Source organism: Colossoma macropomum, unplaced genomic scaffold (assembly GCF_904425465.1).
Source record: "Colossoma macropomum unplaced genomic scaffold, Colossoma_macropomum, whole genome shotgun sequence".
NCBI classification, from domain to species: domain Eukaryota; kingdom Metazoa; phylum Chordata; class Actinopteri; order Characiformes; family Serrasalmidae; genus Colossoma; species Colossoma macropomum.
In genome coordinates, this window is record NW_023494800.1 from 32,028,990 (window position 1) to 32,044,846 (window position 15,857).

Genomic DNA, 15,857 nt, shown 5'->3' on the forward strand with positions numbered 1-15,857 from the left:
GCGGCTATATTTATCATTATTATTGCTATTAATAATCTCCCAGGTTGGCAGCTTGTAGTTTGCCACAGGCAACCTGGAGCTTGCTGCCTACAAAAATTGTGTTGCAAAAGTGAATTTTTGATTTAAGAACCTAGTTAAACCAAAATGTACCAGTGGTTCATTTCACACTGGCTCCATCCTCAGTTTTGATCCCAATGAGAGACAGCAGCGTGATTTTCTGTTAATGTGGCTGTTAATCCTGTGATACAATGAAATAAAATAATATTAAGTGTTTAGATGAACCCAACTGTTCCTACTACTGCAGCTACAAAGCAGAGAAAAAAGTGGCATAGCATTTCAGTATGGTATCATTGTATACGTCATGTGTATGCTGCTTACAATTTCAGCACCCTCAACTTCACGCCCTTCTTCACACCTGTATGAACTGAATGCTTTCCTGTGTACCTGTATAAACTTCAGCTAGCAAATGTCACTAGATACACTACGCGCTAGTGTCTGCACTGGATACTTACTCCATATCCAGACTTATTTGGACAGGAGAGCAAAAGTCTGCCATGATGTGATTATTTTACCATTTATTTCTCTCTCTTCATTTTCTCCAGAGATTTTTTTACCCACTCCTGACAGCCTTTTAGTGAATCTCAATGAATGCAAAGAGGTAAATCATAGCTTCATTTTATGACAAATGAATTGCATGGATTTGGTAGCTTCATTGCATTTAATAACTTTTTTGAAGTTTTCATCTACTACAGAGTGTTAAGAGTAACCTTGCATTGATATTGGTGCATGTCAACCCTTTAAAAAAAAAGGTTTCCATTCTGTGTCTGTTATTGTGCAGTTGGTACGAGACTTGCTGAAAAGTTTACCTCAGATGTTCACAAAAACAATGGAGACTCATTCTGCTCTGGGTCCTGCCCTGCAAGCCTCCTTTAAATTGATGTCACCCACTGGCGGCAGAGTATCTGTCTTTCAGACCCAGCTTCCATCCTTGGGTGTGGGGGCGCTCAATTCTAGAGAGGATCCCAACCAGAGAGCATCAGCAAAGGTTTTCTACTGTCTTTCTCCTGCAATAAAAATGCTCATAAAAATATTATTTTAAAATTTTACTAATGAGTAATACAGTAGTACAGTCCATAAGGCAAAATACAGTATGGTAACTTCTAAAAAAAAAAAAATTGTGACCTGGTCTTACAGCACTAGATCAAACTTTTTTTTAAAATGAAACCAGTCATAGTAGAATCCATGACCATCGTTTGTTCAGAATAGTGTGGTCCATGACCACTGCCTAACCTAAATGGTTATGTTTCTGACAGTTGTTTATGTTCAATCACAGGATGTTCAACATCTCTCTCCTGCTACGGATTTCTATAAGAAGCTGGCACTTGACTGTTCTGGGCAGCAGGTGGCTGTGGACCTCTTTTTGCTGAGTGCACAGTACAGTGATCTCGCCACTTTAGGTCAGTTAATTTCATAAACACAGCTGTCTTGTGTCTCTCTTTAACCTTTACTCATGACTCCAGAAACATTTAATTTTTTTACATTCCACATTGGACTTTAGACTTTTGTAGGGTTTTCTGTGCCTTAGACACAAAGCTATTTAATAAAATGTCAATACAGAATTCTAAAGTAAAACTCATTGTTCCCACCAAAACCTTTTAAAGCAAGTGTTTTTCAGTTATGACTTGGAGCTCAAGGCTTTGGTAAATGGTATCTTATATCAGAGCAACAGCACCTCTTTTTCTGTTGTTTGAAACCTTGCAATATGAATGAACCATTACAGAAGGAAAGTGCTTTCCAGTGTAAGCTGCGGCTTTTTTCATTGGTGACTTAAGATGCTTTCATAAGCAATGCAGTTTGTGCTGCGCTCACTGCTTATGTCAGCACAAGCTGCTTTTCACATTCACCGTACCTGTTGCACTCAACAGTTGGCTGCAAACATGGGCAGTGCTCTGTAAAGTGGGAGTAGTCTTCTTTGGTCAAAAGAATGATGGGGAATTTTCCATGTAGGATAACCAGTGAAGATTAAATTGTGACTCTAAGACCATAAAAGACCATAAATTTGCCTATTATTATTATTAGTAGCAGTGTTATTTTTATTATGTTTATGTGGTCTTCAGTACTTAATCATTAAACACATATTAGTAGTTCACGATTCTTATAATGGCTTGCCTAGGCAGGGACTCAAACACCAATCTAATGCACATGGGGCAAGTGTTTTAGCCACTTTGCTATCCAGCCACTTAGAAAACACACACATCAACTATCCTGTTCTAGCCTGTGAAGTACCTAAAATGAGATTGCTATTACCTATCAAGTCCTGTGTAAAATGCATCAAGACGTGGTGGCTGCTGTCCCAACAACACTGTTACCATAAGGAACACACAGGTGCACTTTGTAGTTATACAATTACAGACTGTAGTCCTTCTGTTTCTCTGCATACATTGTCAGCCCCCTTATACCCTGTTCCTTACTGGGTAGGACCCCCACAGGAATACCACAGAGCAGGTATTATTTGGGTGGTGGATCATTCTCAGTACTGCAGTGACACTGATGTGATGGGGCATGTTAGTGTGTGTTGAGCAGGTACGAGTGGATCAGACACAGCAGTGCAGATGGAATTTAAGAACCCTAAAATGTCATTGCAGGGTCTGCAAGTACCTCTTGCCACTGAGGTGTTCAAAATGCATGCATCTACCACTAGAACAAGACTGCACAAATTTGGCCTACATGGGAGGTGAGCCAAAGGTAGCATTGTCTAAAAAGAACATCGGGGCAAGACTAAAGTTTGCCAGTCAATATCTAGGCAAGGACCAGGACTTCTGGAACAATGTGCTATGGACAGACGAGTCAAAGATATAGTTGTTTGGCCACAGTACCAGAAGCCATGTTTGGTAAAATCAATGACTGCATTTGTTTAGAAGAACCTCATACCTCATAACTGTAAAGGATGATAGTGGAAATATGTTTCGGGCTGCATTGCTGCCTCAGGGCCTGGCCAGCTTGCGGTCATCAAGTCTGTTAGGAGTTCTCCAGAGTGCTTGATGAGAATGTGAGACCATATGCCTAAGATTTAAAGCTGAAGAAGTAGACCTTCCAACAGGACAAAGATGCAAAACATACAAGCAAATCCAACTGGTAATGGCTCAAATAGAAAAAATGAGAGTTGTGGAATGGCCCAGTTTATTTTTAAATAATTGATTGCAATGACAGGTTCCTTTGTTCCTTTTTTCTATTCTGTTATGTAACCTTTAACTATACATGCTTGTGATGATGACTACAACCGAGTCACCATCACCAGACAAGTTCTGCAAGGCCACACCTCCTCATAGGAAAAGAGAACTGACAACGGACTTGAGATGACGATGTATAAGGACGTGATTATTTGTTTAAATGTCTCCGTGAAGAGAGTGTACATATCGGAGCGGGTGGCATAAACTTTCACTTTTAAAACACGTGAAATGACAAAATTCAAACATCTAACTTGGTACACAAAGAAACCTAAGAAGGAAAACACAAAAGAGGACGATAAAAAAAAAGAACGTATACTTACCTTCAGACCCCGGGGGAAGAAATTCAAAAGGACACGCGCGCGCTGAGCACCGTCCTATGTGGGGGGAGTATAAACCACCCGTTTTCCGCCAGGGGGGAGCTGTTTGGTTTTCCGCAGCTCTCAATACGAACTGGCAAACGAGCAAGGAGATTATCACCGCTGGGTGGTACAGTCCGATCACGTTTGGCGGGAAGAAGAATGCATAAAAGCGACAGAGCTTAACTTAGAAGGGAGAGGGCTTGCTGAAGTTGAAAAGAGGTGGACTGAGTGGACCAAGTCTTCCTTAAGTGTTCTGCAGACAAACAACGGCAGCTGTTGTGAGAGGACAAAATCTATAGACTAAAGCCAGACGTTATTGCCGTCAAGCCCCAAGTCGTGGGGATAAATAACTTGTATTAAGGCTGCATTGAGCCTCATTTATTGTGTAAATATATTTCAGTTTTGGTTTGCTTTTTTTTTCTCTTTCGTTTTACTCTCATCACTTGTAAATAGTGCACGTAGTTGGTGGGTTCAGAGAACTAATAAAAGGCGTGGCCGTTAAACTGGAACTCCTAGTGTCCTGGCTTCCCTAGCACCTCCCCTTGGGCGCTATGACCACACGCTAAAAGTACCACAATGCTGGCAGCGGTACTTACATCCAGTCCAGTAGGGAGCCTTAAAGACACAGGATTTACAACCAACCAGACGCTACAATGCCTCCAAGAAAGCAAGTTCCAACGACAACAGAAAGACAAAGCGAGGAACAGCAAGAAGAGAACCCAATTGACACTACAACAACACCAATAACAGATGCGATGGAGAATACAGCTCACATCACCAACCTGCTACAGAACTTCATAGCAGCACAACAAGCTAGCCAGGAGCGGTTCGAGCGTGAATTTCAGCGGCAAGAGCACCGATGGCGCACGCTCCAGCACCAGTTCGGGCAACTACAGCAGGAAGTTCAGCAGGAGCGGCAAGAGAGGCAGTTGCTGGGAGGTGCAACTGAAACAGCCCCAGCCATGGCGACGAGAGCACACATCCTCCATCGGATAAGGGCAGCAGAAGATACACAGCCACGTGTAAGCGAGGCTGAGTCAACCCCCACTACAGCCCAGTCATCACAGCCAGTGTATACAGGTTGGAAAGGACCCAAGATGGCACCACTTCAAGAGGAAGATGACATCGAACATTATTTGACGACTTTTGAAAGACTTGCACATGCATGCAGATGGCCAACTGAGAACAGGGCTTTGCATTTGATCCCTCTCCTGAGTGGAAAAGCCCGTGCAGCCTATGTGGCAATGGACTTCGAACACACCAGTGACTACAAAACAGTCAAGGAAGCAATTCTTCGTAAGTACGAAATCAATAAAGAGACTTATAGACTGAGATTTCGAGCCAGCACTGTTCTTAAAGGTGAAACTCCAAAAGAATTGCAAGCAAGACTCAAAGACTTGTACGAGAAATGGATGATGCCAAAACAGAAGACCAAAGAGAAAATTGGTGACACCGTGGTCCTGGAGCAGTTCCTTGACGTCCTCAACCCGGAGCTTCGCACCTGGATCCAAGAACACAACCCCGCCTCGTCAATCAAAGCTGCTGAGCTAGCGGACGCTTTCATCGCCGCCAGGCGAACATACAGAGGCTACCAGCTGGGACAGAGCACCAGAACTTACAGCGCATCCGGTAAGTCTGGGGGGAGTTATGGTCGTGGCCCGAGCCCCAGTATTATGAACATTAGCCCTGGTGAGCCTCAGCTACAGGATAACACAAAACAACACAGTAGCATGAGTCAGTCCAAAAGTAAACCAGTGATAAGATGTTTTGGGTGTGGTCAGGAAGGACATAAAGTGAGTGAATGTACAGTGCAGGGAGTTAAAAATACCCGTCTGTGCTATATGCCTAGGCCACCCAACAAATCCATTGAACACAGCTTAAACATCGATACAGTAATCCCGGTCAAAATAGAAAACAAAGTGTGCAAAGCACTAGTTGATTCAGGCTCAAGTGAAACACTAGTAGCAGCAGATTGTATTGATGAAGCAAGTTTGCCAAGAAAAGGGAGTACACGGATAAGGTGTATACATGGAGATGATCAAGAATACCCTACAGTAGACTTGCAAATTGAGATTGAGGGTCAGCCTTATCTTTTAGCAGTAGGAGTAATGCCTGAAGCCCCATACCCTGTTATTTTAGGCAGAGATGTACCTGTGCTAGTAGATTTGCTTCAAAGACAGGGAGAAGTCAGGAGTGTTATGGCTACAAGTAGGTTGCAAGCTAAGAGACGGATTCTTACGGACCTCACAAGAAAGGATAGTCCACAGAGACTGAAATGGACCCAAGCCTGTGAAGACGCCTTCCAAGACTTGAAGGCTTGTTTGTGTAATGAGCCGGTATTGCAGAGTCCCAATTTCGACTTACCTTTCACAGTGCAGACTGACGCTTCAGGGGTAGGGCTGGGAGCAGTACTGCTGCAGGGAGTGGGAGACGACAGACACCCGGTACAGTACATCAGTCGCAAGCTGTTCCCCAGGGAGGTCAGGTATTCCACTGTGGAGAAAGAGGCACTGGCCATTAAGTGGGCTCTAGACACTCTCAAGTACTATCTAATTGGCAATACGTTCATTCTGGAAATGGACCACAGAGCTTTGCAATGGCTGCATCGCATGAGAGACAGCAATGCGAGGATTACACGGTGGTACCTGTCTCTACAACCCTTCAGATTTGAGGTGAGGTACAGAGCAGGAGCGCAAAATCCTGTGGCGGACTTCTTGTCTCGTCACGATGAGGAGTGACAAGCTGAAGGGGAGGGGTGTGTGATGATGACTACGACCGAGTCACCATCACCAGACAAGTTCTGCAAGGCCACACCTCCTCATAGGAAAAGAGAACTGACAACGGACTTGAGATGACGATGTATAAGGACGTGATTATTTGTTTAAATGTCTCCGTGAAGAGAGTGTACATATCGGAGCGGGTGGCATAAACTTTCACTTTTAAAACACGTGAAATGACAAAATTCAAACATCTAACTTGGTACACAAAGAAACCTAAGAAGGAAAACACAAAAGAGGACGATAAAAAAAAAGAACGTATACTTACCTTCAGACCCCGGGGGAAGAAATTCAAAAGGACACGCGCGCGCTGAGCACCGTCCTATGTGGGGGGAGTAGAAACCACCCGTTTTCCGCAGCTCTCAATACGAACTGGCAAACGAGCAAGGAGATTATCACCGCTGGGTGGTACAGTCCGATCATGTTTGGCGGGAAGAAGAATGCATAAAAGCGACAGAGCTTAACTTAGAAGGGAGAGGGCTTGCTGAAGTTAAAAGGAGGTGGACTGAGCGGACCAAGTCTTCCTTAAGTGTCCTGCAGACAAACAACGGCAGCTGTTGTGAGAGGACAAAATCTATAGACTAAAGCCAGAAGTTATTGCTGTCAAGCCCCAAGTCGTGGGGATAAATAACTTGTATTATGGCTGCATTGAGCCTCATTTATTGTGTAAATATATTTCAGTTTTTGTTTGCTTTTTTTCTCTTTCGTTTTACTCTCATCACTTGTAAATAGTGCACGTAGTTGGTGGGTTCAGAGAACTAATAAAAGGCGTGGCCGTTAAACTGGAACTCCTAGTGTCCTGGCTTCCCTAGCACCTCCCCTTGGGCGCTATGACCACACGCTAAAAGTACCACAATGCTGTTTAGCTGATGATCAAATACCGAAATGCCCACACATGTCAAAAAAACAAAATATTTAATGGGGTGTACTTACTTTTTAACATGACTGTTATGTATCAACAGGGTTGGGAGGGTGACTTTAAAAATATATTCTGTTATAGATTACTGATTACCTGTTAAAAATGTATTTTAATCCAAAGGGTTACTATATGAAATTAATGTAATCTGAATATTTTCTGAATTTAATCTGACAATCACCAAAAAACAAAAACTGCACTGTTTCGTGAATCAGATGATAATGATTGTAGGCGACTTAAATGTTGACTTTATTAATTATTATATATCACAGAAATGGTCACTAATCTCACATTTAACGAAGCAGCCAAACCTAAGTGGAGCAATATATGGAAATATTTAATTCATGAAGTTGGCAAATTTGTCTAACAGTATAATTTGCTTAGACACATATGCTAACCCTGGTCTGGATCATAAGGTTTCATGATGGTGCATCATGCTTAGACTTTGATGATGGTAATTTGTAGATGCTCCCTAATCAGCTCAGTGGTTTCAGCACTACATAGAATTCAATGTGTACATGTATCTTAAAAAGGCATTAATTTCACATGAAAACTAAGTGGGAGCTGATCATCTTAGTTACAAATAATGATTATTTACACACATTAACGTTTTGCACCCATCATTTAAAAACTAATAGAAGAAAGCAGCCATATATGTGAAAATATAAGCTTACCGCTACAAGACTTTGTTTTCTGTTTGTGTTTCTTAAACGTGTTAGTTGCCTTAACCTGGCATCTTAAGGTTGTCAAAGGTTTGATTTATAACCAGTCAAACTGTAGAATTTTGCGGAACAACAAACGAGATTTAAGAGCTGAGTTTCAGATTAGTCTGCTGCCGTAGAATCTGGCAGTGTGGAAGATCAGGGTAAACAATGAAAACGCTGCAGATCTCAGTTCTGACAATAAAATACTAAAATTTCTATAGATTGGCTAAATAAAAACAGTGACCTGCTGCTGTGGGTGGGTCCTTCAGAAATCTCTTCTGGCAGCAGCATGGCCTCTCCCCTTCCCTCCAAATTAAAAAAAACTACGTCTACATGAGGCATGCAACATATTATTAAAACAGCAAATTTCAGTGAAGGTAATCATCTCATTTTTATAATGTAGCTGTAATCTGATTACTGAATGTTTTACTGTAACTAATGGTATACGGTTGTTTTTTTTTGTTTGTTTGTTGTTTTTTTTGTTTTATTTTTTTGGTACTCTGATTACGTAAAGCTGTTACATGTATTCCCTTACTACCCAACCCTGTGTATCAAATTAATTCCAACCCAGTGTGTACATGTATGTATACACACGTGTGTGCTGGTTTTAATTTGATAACACTATGCTGTTAGGGACTTATGACATGTTATGTTCCCTCCTCTGAGCAGATGATATAGCAGTGAAAACAAACAGAGCATGGCAGGATGAGAAGAGGTCCTAGAACTTCTTCTGTCAAAAACGGTGAAAACTCATATCCCACCTCATGCTTTGTGAGGGTAAACACACACACACATATGTTTGCACTGACAGATGGTGTTAAATAATAAAAACATAAATGTTAATGGGCTGACAAGTTAATCAAATAATATTCAGATTTAGGCTTTGAGTTGACATGCTTACTAAAAAATTCATTGGAAAACTGCAAATAAAAAAACCCTGAGTATCTGAGCTTAAAATGTCCATGTGTAGGCTACAGCTGTGTGTTAAAGCTGTTAGCTTGATGCTAACATAGGGATTAGGTTAAATCGTTGCATTGATATCAGAAATGAGAATTATTTTAGTGATGATTAAACAAACGGTATTTTACCATTACTATTTAAAAATGCCATTCCTCCAGAAGATATTCATTTGGTGTTTTGATGGGGGGGGGGTCTTCATCCTGCAAGAGACAATTCCATGCATCTCATTCATGCTTCCATCTAAGGAGACACACCGTGCCAGCAAAATCCCCATCACCATCCCCAATCAGCACAACATAGCTGCCAGACCCCTTACACTCGTACAGGTCAAGCATTCTGGCCAGTACTGTTCTCTTGTACACCACACATGCAATCAATCACTTGTCACATGGTAAGGGAAGACTCATCTGAGCATATGACTTTTTCCCTGTGAAAAATGGCTATGGTTTTTGCATCACTGAACTCTCAAATCTGCATTCATCTTTCTAATGAGGGATTCATGCACCGTAACCTTACTGTAATACCTCTTTCTGTGAAGTTGTTGACATTGTTCTTGCTGATCATGTCCTGGGTTGACATTCTCCGTTTCTAAGCAAAATTTGTTTCCTTACATAACAGACTGAATGTGTGCTGTTGACCACAATTTCCAGCACCATTTACTGATGTTTCTCTCAAAGATCTAAATGCAGATGTCACTTAAGTCATTCAAATACTTTGGTTTGATTATGAATAGAGTTGGTAAAGCTCCTGCTGCCCATGCCCCAATAATGAACCCTCTTTAAAAGTTATAACTTGTCCTCTTGCCGTCAACAGGGACTGCTCAGCTTTTTATACATGCCGCAAAATACCTTTAAACATATGTATGTACTTTGGTGTTAGGTAAATATCCTATCACGTATATTGCACATAACATGCTGAAATGTTGTTGCTATAAATGTTGTAGAATGTCTTAGAAATGTGTTTTTTTTTTTTCAACAGGTTATTCTTTTTTTTATGTCATGTCTTTACTTTAAGATGTGCATTTTACAACACTTCATAAGTAACTAAGGATGCATCCCATCTTGTATCTTTTGCTGCTTTTTTGCAGGATGTATATCCAGATATTCAGCAGGAAGCATTTATTTCTACCCTTCATATCACAGCCAACACAACCCTGCACAGACAGAACGCTTCCAGAAAGATCTCAAGAGGTATCTCACCCGCAAGATTGGATTTGAAGCTGTTATGAGGATACGCTGTACTAAAGGTTTGCGATTCTCTCTAAAGCATCTGTAGAGTTAGGTGATTGAGACTTTGTGAGCATTTTGACATGGTCACCGATGCTGTGTAGGCTGTTGTTCTGAAAGATCAGGAAAAAAACGTTTAGGAGATAGTAGCTTCAAAGATTGGTGGTGCAGGTGCTTTGAAATTGGGGATTTAAAATTGTATTGTAAAAGAAATAATATATTAAAAATAAAACATTTTCTATTTTACCTGTGAGGTAACTTAGTGAGTTAGTGAATACAAAACATGTCTTTTTAAACCCATTTTATTTTACTAGAACAAAGTCCGTAGACCTGCACTGAACTTTTTTTCCCAAAATCAAGGTTATGAAGAGGGAGTTTGTTCATGCTGCTACCTCCTAATTTTTGGTACATTGCTGTGAGGATTTGATTGCATTCAGGATGCTGGGGAGCTTCATACCCCTCTAGCTCACACTTGTCATTGGGCATGGCTTAGATTATACAAGTGTGTGTGTGTGTGTGTGCAACAAATTGCCAGTTTTAGCAGTGAGTTTACCTTAATGTTGCTGAATTCACTAATAAGAAGGTGTGTTTGGATACTTTTGAACATTTAGTGTATAGTTGGGTTCATACGTTTTTGGATAGTGACACACACACACACACACACATACACACACACATATATATACACACACACACACACACACACACACACTTTCTAAGCTGCTTATCCTTTTGGGTCACGGGGGTGCTGGAGTCAAGGACATTCTAGGGGAGGTTGGCGTATCACTGTCTACAATCAAGAGATGCCCTCATGAATGTAAATACAGAGGGTTTACCTCAAGACGTAAACCAGAGGTAACACTCCAAAACAGGACGGCCAGATTAGACTTTGCTTCAAAACATCTAAAAAGCCTGCCCAGGTGTGGAACAAGGTTCTTTGGACAGTTGAAACCAAGATTAAGTTGTACCAGAATGGGAAGAAATGAGTATCCAAAGCATAACATATCATCTGTCAAACATGGTGGAGGCAGTGTTTTGGCATGGGTTTGTATGGCTGCCAATGGGACTGATTCACTGGTGTTTATTGACAGCTGATAGAAGTAGCAGGATGAATTCTATGTGTGAATAGAGCCATACTTTTTGCTCAGATTCTGTCAAATGCTGCAGAACTGACTGTGCTTCAGAGTACAGATGGATAATGACCTGAAACATACCCAAGATTTTCTTAAGGCAAAGCATGACTTGTGCTACCCTGGGCTTAGGAAGGACGCTGGAGGCAGGGTTCGCTGTTGCAGCAGCCATTAACTTTATTCACACACCAGATAAACAAAACCTACTCAACCAAAACCTAATCTGGCCACTTTTTAGTCCTTGTGATAGTAATGTTCTTAAATGGCCAAACTATTCACCTAACCTCAGCCCAATTAAGCATGCTTTCACTTACTGAAGACAAAACTGAAGGCAGAACGACCCACAAACAAGCAGCAGCTGAAGGCGGCTGGCAAAGACATGGACCTGGCAAAGCATCTCAAGGGAGGAAACTCAAAGTTTTTGGTGATGTCCATGGGTTCCAGACTTCATGCAGTCATTGACTGCTAACAATTTGCATATAAGTATTAAAAATAATCTGTATAATGGCTGTATTTCCTGAATGGTTGACTATTTTTGTTAAACCTCTTGAATTAAAGTGGAATGTTTACACTTCAATCACATCTTGACTGCTTCAAAAATACATTGTGGTGGTGTTCAGAGAAAAAAATTACAAAAATTGTTACTGTCCAAATACTTAAGGACCTGACTGTATATTGTCACCAATGCTGTATGTGTGCAGGGACTTACTATGTCTGTTTTGTCCTTAGGCTTGTCCATACATACTTTCCATGGAAACTTCTTCGTGCGATCCACCGACCTCTTGTCTTTACCGAACGTTAACCCTGATGCTGGCTTTGCTGTGCAGATGTCCATTGAAGAGAACCTGGTGGACATGCAAGTGGTGTCATTCCAAGCAGCCCTGCTCTACACTTCCAGTAAAGGTATAATCATGCTTAACAGAAAACTACACCACTGTGCTTTTACAGTCTACAATATGCAGAAAAGGCGCTGTTTGCGTGCAAAGTAATCCGCCCTTTCTTTTTTTGCTCTGAGCTATTGGAGCAGGTATAATGAAGCATCATAGGAAGAATTTTTATATTAGAGCTGATTTTTTCCATTTAAAGCACTGTATTTGGCACTAACCAACATCCAGTGACAGCAACAGTGGCTGTATATTCCAGTCTTCTGTGACTGTAGCCCTCTTACTCTCATACCACTGTTACGTCTTGTTTTAAGGGGAATTGTAGCTATCCACTTTAATATTGCTTTTGTTAGTTTGCTATTTATTGATTTTTCCGTAGGTCTGCCGCAAGCACTGTCCAGAGTAGTCTGCCAGATTACTAGTATTGCTGGCATCAGCGGTGTGTTTTATTTTTAAATGGTGTTTAAAACTTAATGGACTTCTGATGAACAAATTCATTGCACTGCTATTTCTGGAAATAGCAAGAGAGCCATCAATGGAACTGTTTGCTTTTGTAAAGCTGTATTAGAAGTACAGAGTTACAAGTCATAGCAATAGTGAGCAAACAGCTGGGATCGCATGGGTTCAAAGTCAGAAGTCAAACTAGGAGAATGTGTATGTAATTAGTAGGAATGTGTCTTTATTACAGTCCATCAATATAAGAATTATCTCTCTGCAGCTTTATGTATCTGTGTATCTTGCTGTCTTCCCTTTATGTGTCGTGTTTCTCCGCTTCACTGTCCTTCTATTTCGCTGTCGTTTTGGAGTTACCTTTAGCATTTCTGAAATAAAATATTTAAAATGTATTTTGATGTGGACTGAAATTAGACAGAAACATCATTTGCATTTCAAAGAATTATGAACAACTACATACATAATTCTTAAGCCAAAGATGTAATGTCCAATGACTTAGCTACCTAGTAATTTCAGATCCCTGCAGTCTCTTCTTCAGGAGGTGAAATGCATGTTCAGTTGCATAAAATTGAGCATTCAGCCATGTGGTATCCACAGACAAATATTGGTAGTAGAATGGTTCGTACTGAAGAGCCCAGTGATGTTCAATGTGCCTATATCACAGGATACCACCTTTTAAGTTCTTCCAGAGCTGCCCTGGTCAACTGTAATTGCTGTTACTGTGAAGTCGAAATAAAAAGGCAGCTCTGTCACATCAGCACAAGCAGCCACAGACAAGCTTATGATCACCATAAGCAATGGCAAACGTCGGCTAAAGTGGTGTACAGCAGGGTTTCTCAACCCGTGGGCCGTGAAGCACCTTCTTGTGGTCTTCGTGCCTGTACTCAGAGGAAGAGCTCTGTTTGACACGTGAGAACTCTCCACCCGTATTCGGGTCTGCAGCAAACAGCTGAACCGGTTATGCAGAAACAGCAGGTCTTGGTACTTCAAACCGAACCCTGTCTGGTTCATTGCTGATGGAAACGCTCTCTGTGATTAAACAAGGGAATTCATCAACAGAGCTGGCTCTCCTTCTGTTCTAGAGGCACACCAGCGCGTACAGTTAACAACTGTTTTAATGACTGACTCTTTAGACACTGAGCACAAGCTGCTTCTAAAAACAACAGACGAGCCATAAAATAATAGAGAAGAGATGCGTTTGATTTCAATTCCTAAATGGCGGAGCATATATTTGGTCAAGCATCAGTGACCTGAGTGGTTAAACTCAAACTGATAAACCAATGACAAAGTAGCAGGTATCAGGTAAGATTTACCATTATTGTTAATTGTGACGACAATTAACTAATCCAAAAGCCCATTCAGTGGAGTGTGTTATTTCAAAAGAATCACAAAACCCCTTAAGACTAGAGACATCTCGAGACCAGTTACTCTTTTGAAAAAGCCAGTGAAATATTTTCAGTGAAAACATGATTGACTGCATCTCAAAATCACATTTCCATTCTTTTAAACATGTTTCAAGTTTTTTTAACATACCTGCGAATTTTGCAAACCAACTGACAACCAGAATGGCCAATCTGTTTTTTTGGACCTAATTTTCAGGTTTTCAGTGTCAGCATTTAAGAAAACAAAAATAAAGTGGTATTTTAAAATTTCCTGGGAGCCGCTATGCTTTGTAGTCATACACAGGTAGGCTTTGGGGTGGAAAAGTTTGAGAACTTCTGGTGTACAGGACACCACACTGAAGCAGCATTCTCTGGAGTAAGAGAACTGAAGCAAATCCCCAAAGTTATGTTGCAGAATCTAGTGAAAAACCTTCCTAGAAGAGTGGAGGTTGTCATATCAGCAAAGCAGTGACCATGTCACTGCCCATGTTTTTACACTGAGATGTTCAGCAAGCACACATGGATGTGATGTTTGGGTAATCCACATACTTTTGGACATGTAGTGTATGTTTCTCCTTTATTGTGAAAATTGTTAATGTAAATACTTTTAGTAGAGTAAAATAGAGTAGAAGAATATCATGCAATATTTATACATTAGTAATTGTTTTATGAAATTAATCTTTGCACACAAACACGTCTTGCTGTTGACCCGGTTGTAAACCAAGGACTATCGCTATCGCTCAATTTTGACTGTTTTAGGAGAGAGGAGGATCCGAGTGCATACCATGTGTTTGCCTGTGGTGAATTCTATGTCCGATATCTTTGCTGGAGCTGATGTACAAGCCATTATTGGCCTGCTGGCTAGTATGGGTAAGGGCCTCTCTACCTCTAAATTACTTTTGAACTCATCTGTATTTAACTGATTTTTGCCAGTCAAGATACCCTCCGTGTAAATAATATGACCCAGTTAGTGAAATTAAGTAACATGAGGGTGGAAACAAAACATTTTTAATCGTGGCTACAACAACCCTCTTACTTGCTACAGTGGTTTTAGATGTATGTAAATATAAATGTTGGTCAAGCCAGGCTTGATAATGGTTAGCATACTATGACATGCTTTAATTTTTTGATTATTCTGTACAGCTGTGGATCGCTCAGTGACAGCTAGCCTGAGTGATGCCCGTGATGCCATGACCAATGCTGCCATCGACTCACTGATATCCTACCGCACCTCTGTACTTACCATCCAACAACCTGGCCTGCTTGCTCCTGCCTGCCTGCGCCTGTTCCCCCTCTATGTCCTGGCCCTGCTCAAACAGGTAGCCACACTGATGCTGGCAAATCAGCAATACTAAAGCAAGTTTTTTTTTTTTTTTTAAATAGCACTTGTTTTTTAGTAACACTCCCTTTGGCAAACACTTTATAGCCAGCTAGGCTATTCTTGTTTTAGGAATTCTCTTCGAGAACGCTTCTAATTTTGCAAGATTTTTGGGCCATTTTGCATGCGCAGCATGTTTAAGGTCTATCTACAGATTCTTACTGCTGTGTAAGTTAGGGGGTCTGTGATAGCCATTCCAAAAGTTTCAGCTTATGTTTTTTTTGGTATGTTTTGGATTACTGTCCTGTTGTACAAGCCACTTATTTTCAGCTTTAGTTTCTTAACTGACCGAGTCACATTTGGTTCCAGAGTTTGTTGACATTACTTTAATAATGGTTCCTGTAACACTAACAGCCACACATCCCTGTAGCATGATAGGTCCACCTCCATATTTAACAGCTGGCAACATGTTCTTTTCATCAAATACTCCAAACAAATTTTTGGTGATTCAAAGTTTC

At 40.9% G+C, this 15,857-nt stretch overlaps 1 protein-coding gene across 2 annotated transcripts in view; it reads left to right on the forward strand.

Annotated features, from left to right (window-relative positions):
* The window catches only part of sec24a (SEC24 homolog A, COPII coat complex component), an 87,100-nt gene that overhangs the window by 61,390 nt on the left and 9,853 nt on the right, over nt 1–15,857 (forward strand). For both annotated transcript variants that reach the window (XM_036589096.1, XM_036589095.1), the window contains 7 exons: nt 603–658; nt 839–1,045; nt 1,334–1,457; nt 10,034–10,192; nt 12,032–12,205; nt 14,781–14,891; nt 15,165–15,340. In XM_036589096.1, the coding sequence (XP_036444989.1) occupies nt 603–658; nt 839–1,045; nt 1,334–1,457; nt 10,034–10,192; nt 12,032–12,205; nt 14,781–14,891; nt 15,165–15,340 (1,007 nt within the window). The remainder of the gene's footprint in view (nt 1–602; nt 659–838; nt 1,046–1,333; nt 1,458–10,033; nt 10,193–12,031; nt 12,206–14,780; nt 14,892–15,164; nt 15,341–15,857) is intronic.